General features: G+C 43.5%; 1 protein-coding gene and 1 pseudogene across 1 annotated transcript; both read right to left on the bottom strand.

Moving 5' to 3' along the window:
• Positions 1–14,179: 14,179 nt before the first annotated feature.
• On the bottom strand, positions 14,180–15,372 carry LOC142850982 (HAUS augmin-like complex subunit 8). The gene is made up of 2 exons (XM_075974871.1): positions 15,196–15,372; positions 14,180–15,006 (listed from the first exon to the last, which is right to left on the bottom strand). Exons 1-2 carry the CDS (start codon positions 15,356–15,358, stop codon positions 14,180–14,182), a joined length of 990 nt encoding a protein of 329 aa, XP_075830986.1. The 5' UTR covers positions 15,359–15,372.
• Positions 15,373–15,833: 461 nt separating this feature from the next.
• LOC142850983 (small ribosomal subunit protein uS12-like) lies at positions 15,834–16,334 on the bottom strand (annotated as a pseudogene).
• Positions 16,335–16,889: the final 555 nt, after the last annotated feature.

The raw sequence follows: 16,889 nt of genomic DNA on the forward strand, positions 1-16,889 counted from the left end.
CTTATTGTATACAGTTTTAATGTGATAGCCTTAAAACCTTTCCTTTTTATTTAAACAAAAGAGGGGAAACGTCGTGGGGGTATTTGTACAGTGTGTGAAGATGTATTGCTGTGATTGGAGTAATAAAGAGCTGAGGAGCAACAGAAAGGCAGGAGAGAACAGGTGGGGTTTCTGGGAAGAGAGGGTGCTGGGAAGAAGAAAGGCGGAGTCACCAGCTAGACTCGGAGGAAGCAGGATGGGCATACAGAGATGATGTAACACCAAAGACAGGATGTAGATTGATAGAAATGGGTTAATCTAAGTTATAAGGACTGTTGAAAACAAGCCTAAGCTAAGGCCAAACTTTCATAGATAATAATAAGTCTTCGGGTCGTGATTTGGGGACTAGTGATCCAAAGATAGTCTGACAAGAAAGCTTGCTACAGAAAAGATCACCAAAAAAGTTCAAATACTCTAATGATGATAAAAAGGTCTGAGGTCCTTTTGTAAGGAGCCTTCAGAGGGCTGAGGAGATGGCTCAGTGGGAAAAGCGTTTGCTACACACCTTCTTAGAATCCATGTAAAACTGGGAGCAACATTGTGTGTCTGCAGTCGCTAAAAGGCCCATGGTGAGATCAATGAATACTTCCTAGATATAAAAATTTATCTCATATACGACAATGACCCAAACTCACAATGATCTGCCTTCTTCTGCCTCCTTAGAGCTAGAATGACGGTGTTTGCCAGCACGCCTGGTCCAGTATCCTGTTTAATGAGGGAACAGTACCAGTATCGGCAATGTCCACTGCAGTCAGTAGACAACACACACCATCATTAGTGAGGTTGCAATTAGATTCTCCCAAGACAAGGTTTTGGTTACTTAGCTCTCAGTAGCTCAAGATAAAAATGCCTGGAACCTCTACTCGTAATTACATAATATTTTAGTATCCTTTTGTCAACTGGTATAGAAGGCTGTCTTATGATGGTTTCTTTAAAAATGTTTAATTTTTATTTTAAAATTCTCTGTGTGTGTGTATGTACATGTCTAAGTGCAGATGCCTATGGAGGCCAGTAGAGGGCGTTGAACACCCTGGAATTGCATTTGAGATGCCTGCAAATGGGTCCTGGGAACTGAACTTGGGTCTTCTGTGGAGCAGCCAGTGCTCTTACCTGCTGGGTTATCTCTTCAGACCACTTATTATAATTTCTTTGAACGTTTCCGAGTGGGGTTTTGTTTCCAAGCTGTTTGTGCTGTTGTAGAGAACATATTCCAGCCCTTTGCCCATTCTTTTATTAGTTTGACATTGTTGGATTTGCAAATTAACAGCTCTTGTCACACACCTCGCAAATCTCTTGATCAGTTTATAGTTTGCCTTTAATCTTGTTTATAGTGTCTTTTGACATGAAAGAACTTAAATAAGTCTGTGTAATGAAATCTTCAGTCTTGTGTATTAATAGCTTTCCTCTTGGTGTTTGTACCGGAGAAGAGCTGTGTCCAAGCCCATGAGCCTCTTCCCCACTGTTTTATTCTGGTTACAATTTTACACTGACTGCTTTGATACACCCACAGTGCATCCAGCTGGCAGGGCCAAGGCAGTGGACAGGTGCTTGCCAATTTTCCCAGGTTACATTGTAACTGAGGGATCTAGTCCTGGGTGGCTGATTTCAGGGGCCATAATTGGGCACTGCTTTCTTTTGTGGCCTCAGGTGTGTTTTTCTATATCCTACTTCCTTTCATTTGTCTGGCTCTGGCTGTGCCAGCATCCTGATTCTCATGTTTGCAAAGACAAAGAGATTCACCATTAGTCTCCTAACACCACCTCTTTTCTTGTTATATACTCTGAAGTTCCTTCTTCCAAATCGTTTTTAAAATTGTATTTCAAGTGTCAGAAATGAACTTCTGTGGACATTGGAAAAAGGAAACAGGTTCTTTGGTTGTTTGAGGCAGGGTTTCACTCTGTAGCTCAGGCTGATCTCAAATTCAGGATGATCCTCCTGCCTCATCCTCTGAGTGTGGGATTATAGGCACGAGCCACCACAATTAGTTCTTATCTTGAATGTTATGTTTTTTGGTTCTATTGTGATTTCCTGTGCATGCCTCTAAACCAGTGGTTCTCAACCTGTGGGTCACAACTTCCCTGGAGGGGGGGGTCACTGTAGTAATATGAGCGGCGGGGCTGCGTCTCCAACACCCCAGCCACCTGCTCGGCTAGCTTATGCCCTGAAATAATTACATGGACACTGTATTCTTTTAATAACTGCTTGGCCTTTTAGCTCTAGCCCTCACTGGCTAATTCTGATATCCCGATCAACCCATCTCTAATAATCTGTGAGCACCGGTCTTAGTGAGCACCGGTCTTACCGGGAAGATTCTAGCCCATGTCCATCCTGGGTGGGAGCTTCATCGCGTGCATCTGCCTGGGAGCTGGGAGCATGGCATCTCTCTGAGGCGTCTGCTCCCGAGAGGAGAGCTGTGGAGTCTGAGCTCACTTCCTCTTCCTCCCAGCGTTTTGTTCTGTCTACTCCTCCCACCTATCTTCTAACTGATGAAATGGGCCAAGGCAGTTCCTTTATTAGCCAATGACCTTCCTCCATCAGGTCACGATCAAATATTTACATTACGATTCATAACCGGAGCAAAATTACAAATAACAACACAATAATTTTATGGTTGGGGGGGTCATCATAACATGAGGAACTGTATTAAAGGGTCTCAGTGTCAGGAAGTTATGAGCGCCACTGCTCATCAAAACCAGGACTCCCGTACCAGCTAAGTAAGTGCTTTGGCACTGAGCCATCCCAAGCTTTTATTTATTTTTGAGTTCATGTTATATTTACAGTCATATCTAAAATAATTCTGTTTTCTTCTTTTTAAATAGGTATATATTTTATTTTTCCTATTTTCTAATAGTAGCAGCAGATAATTCCAGAAGAATATTAAGTAACAGTAGACTATACTCACCTAACCGGAGCTGTATGCCAGCCACACACCATGGCATGCTTTACGCATGTGAGTTTACTTGGATTCTCAGAATAACCTAATCTACTTAGACTATTTTAACGGTTGGTGATAACAGTTTGCCACACATTAGAATCACCTGAAAAAGGAGGCTCAGCTGAGGAATTGTCCCGATTGCCTTAACTGACGTGGGAAGACCCACCAAAACTGTAGGTGGCACATTCAAGCAGAAGCTCAGGAAAGAAGGCCACAGCAGAAGGGAGCTTCTTTGCTTTTTTCTCACAGGCTCCTCCCTCTCGCCACAGAGCTGATGTATTCGGTTGATGCAGCGTTTCCAGTGTTGACTAAGACAACAGCTTTCTGTGAACTCTCTAGATCTGAGGAGCTATATTGCAACTGCTCAGGCATCCAGCCTCAAGGACTGAACAATGCCTGGGTTCTCAGTTTCTCAGGTGAGAGACAGCTGCTGTTGCTATTTCAATGTACGCCGATCTAATGAATTCATTTAATGGGTTCTGTTCCTCTAGGGAACCCTAATGCAATTATCACCCCCATTTCTTAGATAAGGAGCATGGTGTATAGAGAAATGAGGTATCATACTGTTTACTCTCAGGTAGGAACGGAGGAGCCAGAGTCTGAGCTCACAGGTCCCATCCCTTCAGAGTGTGGGTTAACACTTACGTAGTCGTCTGTCTTAATATTTTGCCTTTATTTGTTTATTTATAATAAGCCTAAGTCTAGATGTCATTGTTTTTCTACAAATTCCCTTTGGACTTCATTATAGTTCCTAGGTTTATGAGTTGCTATTTCTGTTTTTACCATAAGATTTGAAGACAATTCAGTTAATATTTCTTCAGATGTATTTTGCCGTGAGTACTGTTTTCTGGGATTCAGCGCACAGGTGGATTGGAATGCTGCATACTAGCCCACAGGCCGCGGAATCAACTTTTTACGGTTTTTCTGCCTGTGCTTTGACTTGTGTGATTTCCAGTGTGTGCCTTTGGACTCATTAACCCTTTCTTTTACCACATGCATTCCACTGTGACTCTCACCCGCTTGCCTGCGAGTCTCTGCTACTCTCATTTCCCCTTCCTCAGACTCCAGAGAGCTGGCCCGCAGGTGTATGCCTCTGCATCTCGCTGCCATAGCTACTTTGAGGGTCTCTTTTCTAAGTCCAACATTTCTCTGTTGTCGGAGGGTCTGTTTCTTTTGACTGATTGCTCTCTTGACTGTCCAGTTTTGTGTGATTTGTTATCATGTAAGTATGCTTTGAACTATTGATACAATGTGCAGAAAGCACACTCTTCTGCAGTTCTTTGAAGCGGGCTGAGTTGAGTTACTGATCCATTAACCTTACCCATATTTGGTTTTCTACTTCTCTAGGGCAGTTCTGTTTAGCTATTTCCTTAATACCACGGTGAATTCCCCGAGACACATTCTTTTTCTGCTAAGGCAGATCCTGTCTGAGATTTCAGTAATGTCTATTTCCATGATAAAATACCATAGCCAGAAGCAATTTGGGAAGAAAAGGGCTTATTTCAGCTTATAGTTCATATCATAATCCATCAACTGAGGGCAATCACGGCAGGTTCTCAAACAGCAGGGACCTGGAGGCAGGAGCCGAGGCAGAGGCCATGGAGGGGTGCGGCTTACCGGCTTGCTCCTCATGGTTTGCTTAACCTTGCTTCTTAAAGTACTCAAGACTACCACACTAGGGGTGGTGCCACGCACAGTGGGATGGGCCCTTCCGCATCAATTATTAATCAAGAAAATGTCCCATAGGTCAGTCTGGTTTTCCATTTTCTCAATTGAGTTTTCTTCTCAGATGATTCTAGTTTGTGTCAAGCTGACAAAACTAACCAGGAGAATGGCAACGAAAATAGCAAATGACTTCATTATCATCATAAAATTCCTCTAACACTCTTGGGGACTTCTAAAGGTTCCTCAAAATGCACTTTAAGAACCACTGATCCAAACCCTTGAATCGATGTCACTCACCCAAACAGTTAAAACAATGAAGTCTGTGCTTGTTTCTTGAATGCTGACTGTCCCAGTTTGGTTTCTTTTGCCGTGATAAACACCACAATCAAAAACAACTCAAGAAGGAAAGGCCTTGTTTAGCTCCCGGGTTACAGTCCAATGTGAATGACTCCGGAAGCAGGAGCCCAGGGTAGGAACCTGAAGAGAGAAACTGAAGCCAAGACGATGGAGGGATGTTGACCACGGCTTGCTCGGCTTCCTTTCTCACCTGCCCAGGGATGGCACTGCCAAAGGTGGTCTGGAACCTCCCATGTTGTTTAGATATCAAGAAAACACTTCACAGGCCAATCTAATGGAAGCAATTCCTCAGCGGAGGTGCCCTCTTCCCAGGAATGTCAGTCACAGTCGAGATTAGTTAGCGCAATTCTTCTGTGTGCGTTTTGCACTAGGCTCATTTACATTATTAGAACAGCCCTTTCTGGTAGATCTGGTCACCCCCGCTCTGTCTTTCCCATACATTTGTTCCCACTCTCAACATTTTAGAACAGGTGAGCAGATGGAGAGACTGAGCCACTTCCTTAAGGTTAGAATGTTGCTGTGCAGTGGCAGCTTTCTGGGTAGAATTCAAACTCAAGCCTCCCCAATTCCAAAGCTCTAGGGTTTCTATTGCCGTAAAGGGACACTATGACCATGACAACTCTTATAAAGGAAAACATTTAATTGGGGTGGCTTATAGTGTCAGAGGCTTAGTCTATTATTATTGTGGCAGCATGCACGCGTGCATGGTGCTGGAGGAGGAGCTGGGAGTTCTACATCTTGATCATCTGGCAGCAGAGACAACTGTGTCCCACAGTGGGCGTGACTGTGAGACCTCAAAGCCTACCCCCATGGTGACACACTTCCAACAACAAGGCCACACATCCTGATTGTGACACTCCCTGTAGTGCCAAACATTCAAACAGACCTAACCAAACCTTCGCACTGTTGAAATATAACTCTGTCTCTCTCTGTGTGCGTGTGTGTGTGTATGTGTGTGTGAGAGTCTGGTTAGGTAGCCCTGGCTTGTAGTAATAGGAGCGGCGGGGCTGCGTCCCCGGCACCCGGCCGCCCTCACAGCTAGCTTTACAAGAAATAATTACACGGACACTGTATTCTTTTAATCACTGCTTGGCCCATTTCTATCTAGCCTCTTCTAGGCTAACTCTCGCACCTGGACTAGCCCATGTCTAATATTCTATGTAGCATAGCTAGGTGCGCTTACCAGGAAGATTCTAGCCTACGTCCATCCTGGGTTGGAGCTTCATCGCATGTGTCTGCCCAGGCGTCTCTCTGAGGCGTCTGCTCCAGAAAGGAGAGCTGTTGAGTCTCTGCTCACTTCCTCTTCCTCCCAGCATTCTGTTCTGCTTACACCACCCACCTATGTTCTAATCTATGAGGGCCAGCCAAACAGTTTCTTTATTTTTTTTTTAACCAATGACCTTCCTTCATCACTGGCTGGCTTGGAATTCACTATATAGATCAAGCGGGCCTTGAGCTCACAGAGACCTTCATGCCTCTGCGTTTGAAGTACTGAGATTAAAGGCATTCACCACTATGGCTGTCTTTAATGTTTTAAGGTTTCTCTGTGGGTTTGGTCCTTCCCTCCTCACTGGGAAGCATCCAAAGCTCCTTTATGGGCTCTCTGCTATTACTTCTGCTAAATCCCCAAGAGCATGCTTTAGCGTATCACCTCACACACTTTGTCCTGAGAGCGATAATTCTGTAATAAATGGGAAGATTTTTGTTCTCCCATAAAGAATAGACAGTGATGACCAATCAATTTCTTAAAAAGATTTTCTCTTTATTGCCATCAAGGGTTAGATCTTGGATAGTGTAGCACACTGATAGTAAAGACGAAATACAGGATCACAGGCAGATAACTGCTGTGCACTTTCTTTTTTCCTGACAGTTACAAAAGCAAAGCAAAGCCACAGATGTCTGATAAGACCGGGAGACATCATCTCCGTATATGACTTAAGAGATAGGAATGAGGGACAGGGGAGTAGGAAGAGGCAGGAAAACCAGGGGCCTGAGGAAGAAATGGAGCTCTCTCCTGCTACATGACTTGCCTCTGTGGATGACGGTTGAGATTTTTCTTTCTCTGGGGATTCCTCGTTGGGGAAAGCGGCTGCCTGGAGTGTATACAGTGCCAGTGAAAGCTCCTCGGCAAATTAAATTCCACGGCTTTGTCTTCATTCATAATGCATGCCTTCTACATCTCTGTAAATAACTGCTAGAATTTAAACTAGAAAGTGACAAAATAGTCCCAGCTGTGACTCTGAACCGCACTGGGGTGTTTGATCATTCGGAAGCCGTCCCTGACCACAACCTCCTTCACTTTAGACTCATGTCTTCCCGTAGAAATGGTTCTCATTCACTTTTGTGGTTGTCACCAGAGAGGAGAGAAGGCAGAGACACTGAAGCATAGTCTCCCCGGATGACTCTCGGAGAGCATAGTCCCTGTGGACTCTAGAGGAACGACGGTCATGGCAGAAATTTAAACAAGGAAAAGGCGAAACTCCACCTAAGTCCCTACTCCCCACACTGGCCATGCCTTGAGGATATGGTGACCATCCCCGGTGAGTGTCCACAGTCATCATCGGGAGACAGACTCAACTTGTGTTTTGATTTTTTTTTTGTGGGTGTGTCATGTGACTGCTCAGACATGCTCAATGTCAGGTGTCTTCTTCAATGGCTCCTTGCTTTATTTTCATTTTAAAATTTAACTATTTTATTTTTTGTGAGTGTTTTGCCTGAATGTAATATGAGAACCACGTGTGTGCTGGTGCCTGTGGAGGTTAGAAGAGGGCACTGGATTCCTTGAAATTGGAGCTGAGGTTGATCTTGAGTCATCTGGGAAATGAATCAGGTTCTCTGTAAAAGTAATAAGTCTTCATCTATCTGTCTGCCCATCCGTCTGTCCGTCTGTCCGTCTGTCTGTCTGTCTGTCTGTCTGTCTATCTATCTATCTATCTATCTATCTATCTATCTATCTATCATCTATCTATCATCTATCTACATACCAATCCCAATTCCCCCCTCCCTCTTCTCCCCACTCCCCCATCCCATCCCATCTGCTCCTCAGAGAGGGTAAGGCCTCCCTTGGGAAGTCAACTAAGTCTATCTCATCACCTTGCTGTGGCAGGACCAAGGCCTTCTCCCCTGTGCCTAGGTTGAGCAAAGTATCTCTTCATAGAGAGTGGGCTTCACAAAGTCAGTTCGTGCATTAGGGTTAGATCCTGGTCCCACAGCCAGTGACTCCACATACTGCTCAAGCCACACCATTGTCATCTGCATTCAGGGGACCTAGTTTGGTCCCATGCAGGTTCCCCAGTTGTCAGTCCGGAGTCAGTGAGCTCCTACTAGCTAGGTCCAGCTATTTCTGTGGTTTCTCCAGCATTATCTCTGATCCCTTTGTTCACATTATCACTTCCCCCTCTCTTTGATTGAACTCCAGAAGCTCAGCCCAGTGCTTAGCTGTGGATCGCTGCTTCTGCTTCTACCTGTCTCTGTGTGAGGGTTTCTCTGGGGGCTATGGAATGTAGGCTGGTTATCCTTTGCTTTATGTTTGATATCTACTTATGAGTGAGCACATACTATATTTGTTTTTCTGGGTCTGAGTTACCTCACTCAGGATGTTTTTTTTAAATCTAGTTCCGTCCATTTGCCTATAAATTTCAAGATGTCATTATTTTTTACAGCTGAGTAGTACTCCTTTGTGTAAATGTACCACATTTTCTTTATCCATCCTTTGGTTAAGGGGCATTTAGGTTGTTTCCAGGTTCCAGCTGTTACAAATAGTGCTGCTGTGAACATAGTAAAGCAAATGTTCTTGTGGTAGGAATGTGTCTCCTTTGGATATATGCTGTACCTTGGGGTAGATTGTTTCCTAATTTTCTGAGAAATCACTATATTGATTTCCACAGCAGCACTACAAATTTGCACTCCCACCAGCAATGGAGGAGTGTCCCACATCTTCTCCAGCATAAGCTGGCATCAATGTTTTTGATCTTAGCCATTCTGATCAGTGTAAGATGGAATCTCAGAGTTGTTTGGATTTGCATTTCTCTGATGGCTAAGGATGTTGAGCATTTCCTTAGTGTCTTTTAACCATTTAAGAGTATTCTGTTGAGAATTCTCTGTTTAGAGCTGTACCTCATTTTTTAATTGGATTATTTGGTCATTTGATATCTAGTTTCTTGACTTCTTTGTATATTTTGGAGGTCAGCCCTCTGTCAGATGTGGGGTTGGTGAAGATCTTTTCCCAGTCTATAGGCAGCCATTTTGTCTTATTGACTATGTCTTTTGTTTTACAGAAGCTTCTCAGTTTCAGGAGGTCCCATTTATTAACAGAATCCATACTTTTTGCTGCATACAAGAAACACACCTCAACCTAAAAGACAGAAATTACCTCAGAGTAAAGGATTGGGGAAAGATTTTCTAATTAAATGAGCCTAAGAAACTAGCTGGTGTAGTTATCCTACTATATAACAAAATAGACTTCAAACTAAAATCAACCAAAAGAGATGAAGAAGAAAAAATCCATCAAGATAAAGTCTCAATTCTGAACATCAAATGCAAGTGCACACACATTTGTAAAAGAAACATTACTAAAACTTAGATCATATGTTAAGCCCCACACACTAATAGTGGGAGACTCCAATACCTCTCTCTCACCACTGGACAGTTCTACTAGACAGAAACTTAGCAGAGAAAGAAAGGGACTAACAGACATTATGACTCAAATGGACTTAACTGACATATATAGAACATTCCACCCAAACACAAAAGAATATACCTTCTTCTCAGCACCAGATGGAACCTTCTCAAAAACTGACCACATACTCAGAAACAAAGCAAACCTCAACAGATAGAAAAAAAAATGGAATAACCTCATGTACCTTATCAGATCACCATGATTTAAAGTTAGAATTCAACAACAACACAAATTTCAGAAAATCCATAAACTCATGGAAATTGGACAATGCTCAACTGAATCACCACTGGGTCAAGGAAGAAATAAAGAAATTAAAGACTTCCTAAAATTCAATGAAAATGACCACACAACATACCCAAACCTATGGGGCACAATGAAAGAAGTGCTAAGAGGAAAGTTAATAGCACAAAATGCCTACATAAAGAAGCTGGAGAAATTCCACACTAGCAAATCAACAGAACACCTGAAAAGTTCTAGAACAAAAAGAAGCAAACTCACCCAGGAGGAAATAATTAAATTGAGGAATGAAATCAATTAAAAAGAAACAAAGAAACAATACAAAGAGTCAATGAGACAAGAGTTGGTTCTTCAAGAAAATAAATGAGATTGACAAACCTTTATCCAAACTAACCAAAAGACAGAGAGAGAATATCCAAACTAACAAAATTAGAAATGAAAAGGGGGAGATAGCAACAGACACAGAGGAAATCCAGAGAATCGTTAGATCATACTTCAAAATTGGAAAACTTAAGGAAACGGACAATTTTCTGGATAAGTATGACATACCAAAATTAAATCAAGACCAGATAAACAAATTAGATAGACTTATAACCCATAAGGAAATAGAAACAGCCATCAAAACCCTCCCAAGCAGCCTAATACAACACTGTAGCTTACTGATTAAGCCTCAGGGATCATCCTGTCTCCACTTCCCTGGGACCAGAATCATAGCTGCTCACCACCATGCTTGGCTTTTTAACTTGTGCTCTAAGGAATCGAACTCAGTTCCTTATGCTTGCAGACACTTTGCCAGCTGAGCCATCTCCCTGCCCCCAGACTTAAATTTTGGACTCGTTGGCCATCTACCATTAAGGTTTCCATAAACAGAACTGCAAACTTCAAAGCACTCCCTTAGTCCTCACCTGTGAGGAGAGCTAAGGTCACCTTCACCATCCAGGCCTCCAGTCTGTCAGCAGAGGAGCTAAGGACATCATATTCACCACCCAGGCCACCAACCTGTCAGCAAAGGAGCTAAGGTCACCTTCACCACCCAGGCCACCAACTCAGAGCTCTGCTACTTGGAAATATCAAAATCAGTATTCCTGCTGAAGAATGGGGCAACTTGCCTGTTAGGCTTGACCAGATTCACGTAAGGCTCAGGGAAAGCGTGCATTCTTTGCCCATCAACATAAACTTAGGGATATTTTTCTTTAGTAATGTAGCCACAGAGGTAGTGCCCCACTCTAGTGAATAACTCTATGCCCAAATGCTCACATGCAAACAACCCTAATAAAATATAGTGAGTCACTGTACCTTTCAATCTTGGTTACTTTTCAATCACCATAGAAAAACACCTTGACCAAGGTAACTAATAAAAGAAAGTATTTAATTTGGAGCTCATGGTTCTGGGGAGTCAGAACCCATGACCATCATGGTGGGGAGCGTGGCAGAAGGCAGGCAGGCATGGTGTCAAGGCGGTAGCTGAGGGCTCGTATGTCTATTCATAAGCATGAAGAGCTAACTGGGGATGGTGTGGGATTTTGAAAAACCTTAAAGCTCACCCACGGTGATACACCTCCAACAAGGCCACACCTTCTAATCCTTCCCAAACAGTTCTACCCAATGGGGACCATGTATTTACACGTGTGAGCCTATGAAAGCCATTCTAGTTCAAACCACCACAGTCATACACAAAAGCTAGGGGAGTAGAGGGTTTGTTGGGGAGGAAGAAATGGTTAAATGGGAGTGGGAGGGGCTAAGAGAGGGTAATGTGGGGAGGATGATTACATCACACTACATACATGTATGCACTTGCGAAGGAATAAATACAATATTTAAAGAAAGAACTTTCCTTTTCTTTCTTTGTAAATGATCTGTACAACATTTTAAAGGGGAAAAGAAGTAACATGCAGACTACAAAGTGTGAGACAGTGAACATTAAAATACTCTTCGGTATGAGCACGAGTGTGTGCAGGAAGTCTTTCTTGGGCTCACCCTCTTCACAGCATGGGGTCCAGCTTTGTAATTTCCCCTCCTGATCCTTCACTTCCCATGTGTGTGTGGATGTAGTTCTTAAAAACACTCATATTGGTAACTATGGTATAACTTTCACTTCATCTTTTTAAAAAAAATCTAACACCATATGGTAAGCCTTCACAAAATTTCCATACCGTCTTCATCTACTTAGTGGCTATCCCACAGTGGACTGTTCTCTTGCGGTTGTGACTACGAGTTGCTTCTGAATGTTCTTGAGCATAACTGTATTTGTAAGTAAAAGTGTGTGCATGTGTATGTTTGTGTACACACGTGTGTGAGTGCATTGTGAAAGTGAGTATTTGTATGCATGTGTGTGTGAGTGCATGTGTGCCTGTGTGAGTTCATGCACGTATGATTTTTTTGTGTACACATAATGTGTGAGTGCTTGGCAGTATGTTTGTGAGTGCATGCGTGCACGTGCATGTGAGTCCATGTGTGTTTGTGAATGTGTGTACGCATGTGAGTGTGTACTTGCATGTGAGAGTTTGTGTGTGTGTGTGTGTGTGTGTGTGTGTAATGTTTCCATGTATATTACCTCCTCTCTTTTTCTTCCTCCTGCCTGCTTTGGTTAATTATCAGCCCCGCCACCAGTCCCCTTTCTAACACATCAAATACTTCTGCAATTTTTCCAGCTTGCTTGTCATCCTTTGTACTCATTCTTGCAAAAGAGCATGTTCCTATTTAGTGTGTGTGAATTTTATTCGCTGTAGATGGTACTGGGCCACATCCCTTCTTCTGTCCCTTACTTTCTTCCCTGAGCAGTGACGTTAAGACCACCCACACTGCTAAAGGTCATTGCTTTTAATTCCAGAACATTCTATGAGATGCCAAATTAGCTATCCACTTTTCTGGTGCTGGCACCCCAAACTCGCTTCCTCTTCCCACTGCTTCTAATAACCCACGTCTGGCAGCTGCCCCTGTGGGAACAACCTGGACATGTCAATCTCTGCGTCTGAGACTGGGGTTGTCTATCTAGAGTGACACTGTAGGATCACAGGGCTCGTACACAGTTGCTGTGATGAAGAAGAGCCAGAGGCTGCTACATTGGGTGCTGTTTAATTCACTCTGACTAGTGTACATGATGAAAATGGCCTGGATCCACATTCCTTGCGGGGCTCGTACCCAGATCAGCAGCTTCCTGGACACAGAGTCGCATGTCATCACGGTTGTAACTGCCACTCTGCTTATGAAAAGTGTGGGCGTCTTTGTGTTTCTTGGCCTTTGGGGCTGCCTCTTCTGTTTTCATTTTTCTCCTATTTCTCTATGAGGCTGCCTTCTACTTCCAATTGTCAAGACTTCCTTGATTATCCCAGGCATCTCTTACTGACTCAAGGCACCACAAATAATTTCTCTTATTCTGTGATCTTTCTTTGACTACTGTCCTATTATATTTCATGGGCTGGAAACTCTTGTTTTCAATGTGATTAAGCTCTATTAGATAATTGTTCACTTTGCACAGCTCCCAAAGCTTCTGATTTTATTGTACTGACCTGATTTTCTTCTTCTCCACTCTGTGAACATGTGTACCAAAGCCTCTCCATTGACCTCATGTCCTGTTCAGGAGGAGCCACAGCGGCTCTTTCGCCCTTCTGCAGGCTCGCACCTACTTTCGCATCTTTCTCTGGTTTGCTAGTCTGTTGTGTTTATGACATGGCTAGGCTTTTGTTTCTCCAGTTCTGTAGGGATCTATTTGAATGCTAGTCTTGATCTTTCAGAGTTAACTTAAGCTATTACTAGTCGAATTTCCTAAACCATGTCAGAAAGTGTGAGTATTCAAATTTTTTTTCACACGTCAATCAGAATTTATTATCAGTTTGTTCTAAAGACAGGGTTCCTCTGTGTAGCCCTGGCTGTCTTGGAAGTCACTCCTGGTTGGAAGTAAACCAGGCTGGCCTTGGAGTGCTGAGATTAAAAGCACGTACCACCACACCGACAGTCACTTGGTTCCAGGACAGCCAGGCTCTACAGGGAGACTCGGTCTCAAAAAACCAAAACCCAAACCCACAAATGCTGCTGATGTCCCAAGTGGAAAATGCAGAAAAGGAAAAGTGCACAAAAATTTCAGAAAACTGCATGGCTGGAACGTCCTTCAATCTATGAGGTAAAGGCCCAGAGGGAACGGAGACAACAGAAAAGTGGGGTGAAGCCTACACTGGGATTAGTCCTGTCCTGGGAGGGGGCTGTGGGCCCCTGAGGGCGTCTGGACAGAAGTACCACTGGCTGCAGGTTGGGGTGCTCTGGGCCTCTTCCTAGACTTCCTGGCTTATCAAGGCTGCCTCTTTGCTGGCCTGGGAGGAAAGTTCCAGCACCTGACCGAAGATCCTGTAGAGCTCTAGGTCCTTCTTGGTAATCAAGTCCCTGAGTTCCTCCAGCAGGTATGACACCTGTGTGCTGGCGTCAGGGGAGGAGATGCCCAGCTCGCCCAGGAGCTGCAGGATGGTCTTTAGGGCCGGCTCCAGATCATCTAGGAGTTCCTGCCCACTTCTCTGCATGTGGATGGCCTGCACAGGCAGCTCATGTCGAGTGGTGTCCAAGGCTGTGGCCAGTGTCTTGTATTGCTCCTCGAAGGGCTTTGCGACAGCCTGGAAAGGGCCCAGCACCTCCATCTGGCCATCCAAGATGGTAGCCAGCTCCTGATGTTTCTGCTGGAGCAGCAGCTGGCGCCGTGGCTCCAGCACCTGCCGCTGTAGACTCTCCTTCTCACGGCATATGGCCGCCAAGTCCTTCTCAGCCTTCTCCTCCAGCAGAGTCAGCTTGTTTTCCATCTTCACAGAGAGCAGGGTCAGCAGCAGTGTCTGCCACTCCATCGTGTCCCTGGTCTCCTGCAGATCCTGTCTCTTCTTGGGAAGGGGTGTCTTTTTCTGAGTGGTAAAGGATGTGGACTCAGCTTTCTTTGACATTGTCCTGTGTAGCTGGGGAGCCGTCCTGAACATGCTTGTGTCTTTGATGGATGAAAGGTCTAGGTAGGGCAGGGCTGTGCTGTGCCCTTCCAGCATGGTGGGCCGCAGGCCCCCTGTTCCCATCATCAGGCCGTCTTCTTTGATCTTCTGCAATGTGCTGGTCTTCCCTCTGGTGACTTCCCTCCAGCAGACACAGAAGCCTTCTTTTTTTTTTTATTTATTTATTATGTATACAATATTCTGTCTGTGTGTATGCCTGCAGGCCAGAAGAGGGCGCCAGACCTCTTTACAGATGGTTGTGAGCCACCATGTGGTTGCTGGGAATTGAACTCAGGACCTTTGGAAGAACAGGCAATGCTCTTAACCACTGAGCCATCTCTCCAGCCCCACAGAAGCCTTCTTAATTTTCTTCTCATATTGCAGGTATTTGGACTCAACCACTCTTCCTCCTTGTGCTCTTCTTCCTTTAGTCTTGGGGGCACCAGTGGCTGTGGGCTTCCCCGCGCCCCGCTCCGAAGAGTCCACCATTTTCCCGCCTTCCACTTGAAGAGCCACTTCTCAGGTTGAATATTCAAATTTTATACAGCAATTTGGGGGAACAATTGAGATTTTCATAACATCGTCATCCTATATTTATATAATTTCTGATTTATGCAACTTACTGGAGATTTGATTTCTCCATAAAGTTTTCATTTATTCTCATTGATTCCTAGATGCATTATCATTGTTTTAATATTGTAAGTAATATCTTTTGTACTTTTTTTTTTTTTGAAACAGGGTCTCACCATGTAGTTCTGGCTGCCCTGGAACTAATTATGTAGATCAGACTGGCTTCAAACTCACAGAGTATGATACATTCTGCCCCTGCCTCTGCCTCCTGAGTGCTGAGACCAACGGTGTGCACCACAACTGGCTGTAAGTAGCGTCTTCTAGAAATATTTTTTTCCTACTACTTGCTATCTCTCTGAAATAGTAATAACAACTTTGCTGAAAATTCAGCTAGTTATTTTATTATCTGTTGATTTTTTTCTCAGAATAGGAAAATTTATTACTGTGCTTCCACTGTCAAAATTTAGGATCTTGGTCTTTCCTTCTTGCCTTTGTACAGGGCCAAAAGGGACACGTTGACTACTTTAACAACCTTAAAGCGGACTCCAGGAATATCACCTACAGCATGACCCTTTCGACCAAATCCAGCAACCAGAACTTCATCGTTTTCCTCAATGAAGTTAAGCAACCATCACTGGGGACGAAAGCTGTGATCTTCTTGCCGTTCTTGATGAGCTGCACCCTGACACACTTCCTGATAGCAGAATTTGGCTGCTTGGCTTCAACTCCTACTTTTTCCAGCACGATTCCCTTGGCATGAGAGGCACCTCCAAAAGGATTGGCCTTCAGGGCTGTGCCCAAGTGGGCTTTCTTGTATTGTTTGTCATGTCACTTCTGGTCCCGTCGGTGGCTGTGGAGCTTCCTGGCAGTACGGAGACCACGACACTTGCCCATCTTGCCGATGCCACGGGTCCGAGAGAAAAACTATCTGTTGATTTTTTTTTCATAATTGGGGAATGAAACTACAATTTTATATATCCTAGACAAGTGTCCTGCCATTTATTTGTTATTTAAATGAGTATATCTTTTTGATATTTTAATATTTATTTAATAAAAAATGTAAGTTAGTTGTTTAGATATTTTATATTACATTAAAATATCTAATGCAGTAGTATAGTAGTAATTTTGTCTTATGATTCTGTTATTTTCTTCTTGTCCTAAGTGGGTAATTATATTTTCTACAAAGAATCCCATGCCTCTGGCACCATGTGAAGCCTTTCTGGAAGGATGGACATTCTCACTTTGCTCCTGTTCTTAGAGGAAATGAATGGAAAATTTCCTCATTAAACATAATAAGTTTTGATATGTAATCTCTACTGTTAGGGAAATGTCTTCTTTATGGTAAAAACTATTTTAAAAACCTGTAAAGTAAAAAAGACACAAGGTCATTATTTTTATCATATATATTTTAGGAATCAATTTTGACTGTGTGTTTATGTGTGTTTGTATA

Source organism: Microtus pennsylvanicus, chromosome 5 (genome assembly GCF_037038515.1).
Source record: "Microtus pennsylvanicus isolate mMicPen1 chromosome 5, mMicPen1.hap1, whole genome shotgun sequence".
In the NCBI taxonomy this organism is placed as follows: Eukaryota; Metazoa; Chordata; class Mammalia; order Rodentia; family Cricetidae; genus Microtus; species Microtus pennsylvanicus.

Coding starts and splice junctions, on each gene's coding strand:
- LOC142850982 (XM_075974871.1), bottom strand. CDS start 15,358: ATGGTGGACTCTTCGGAGCGGGGCGCGGGGAAGCCCACAGCCACTGGT. Junction 15,007..15,195: donor GCTGGAGAGATGGCTCAGTG/GTTAAGAGCATT, acceptor GCTGGAGGGAAG/TCACCAGAGGGAAGACCAGC.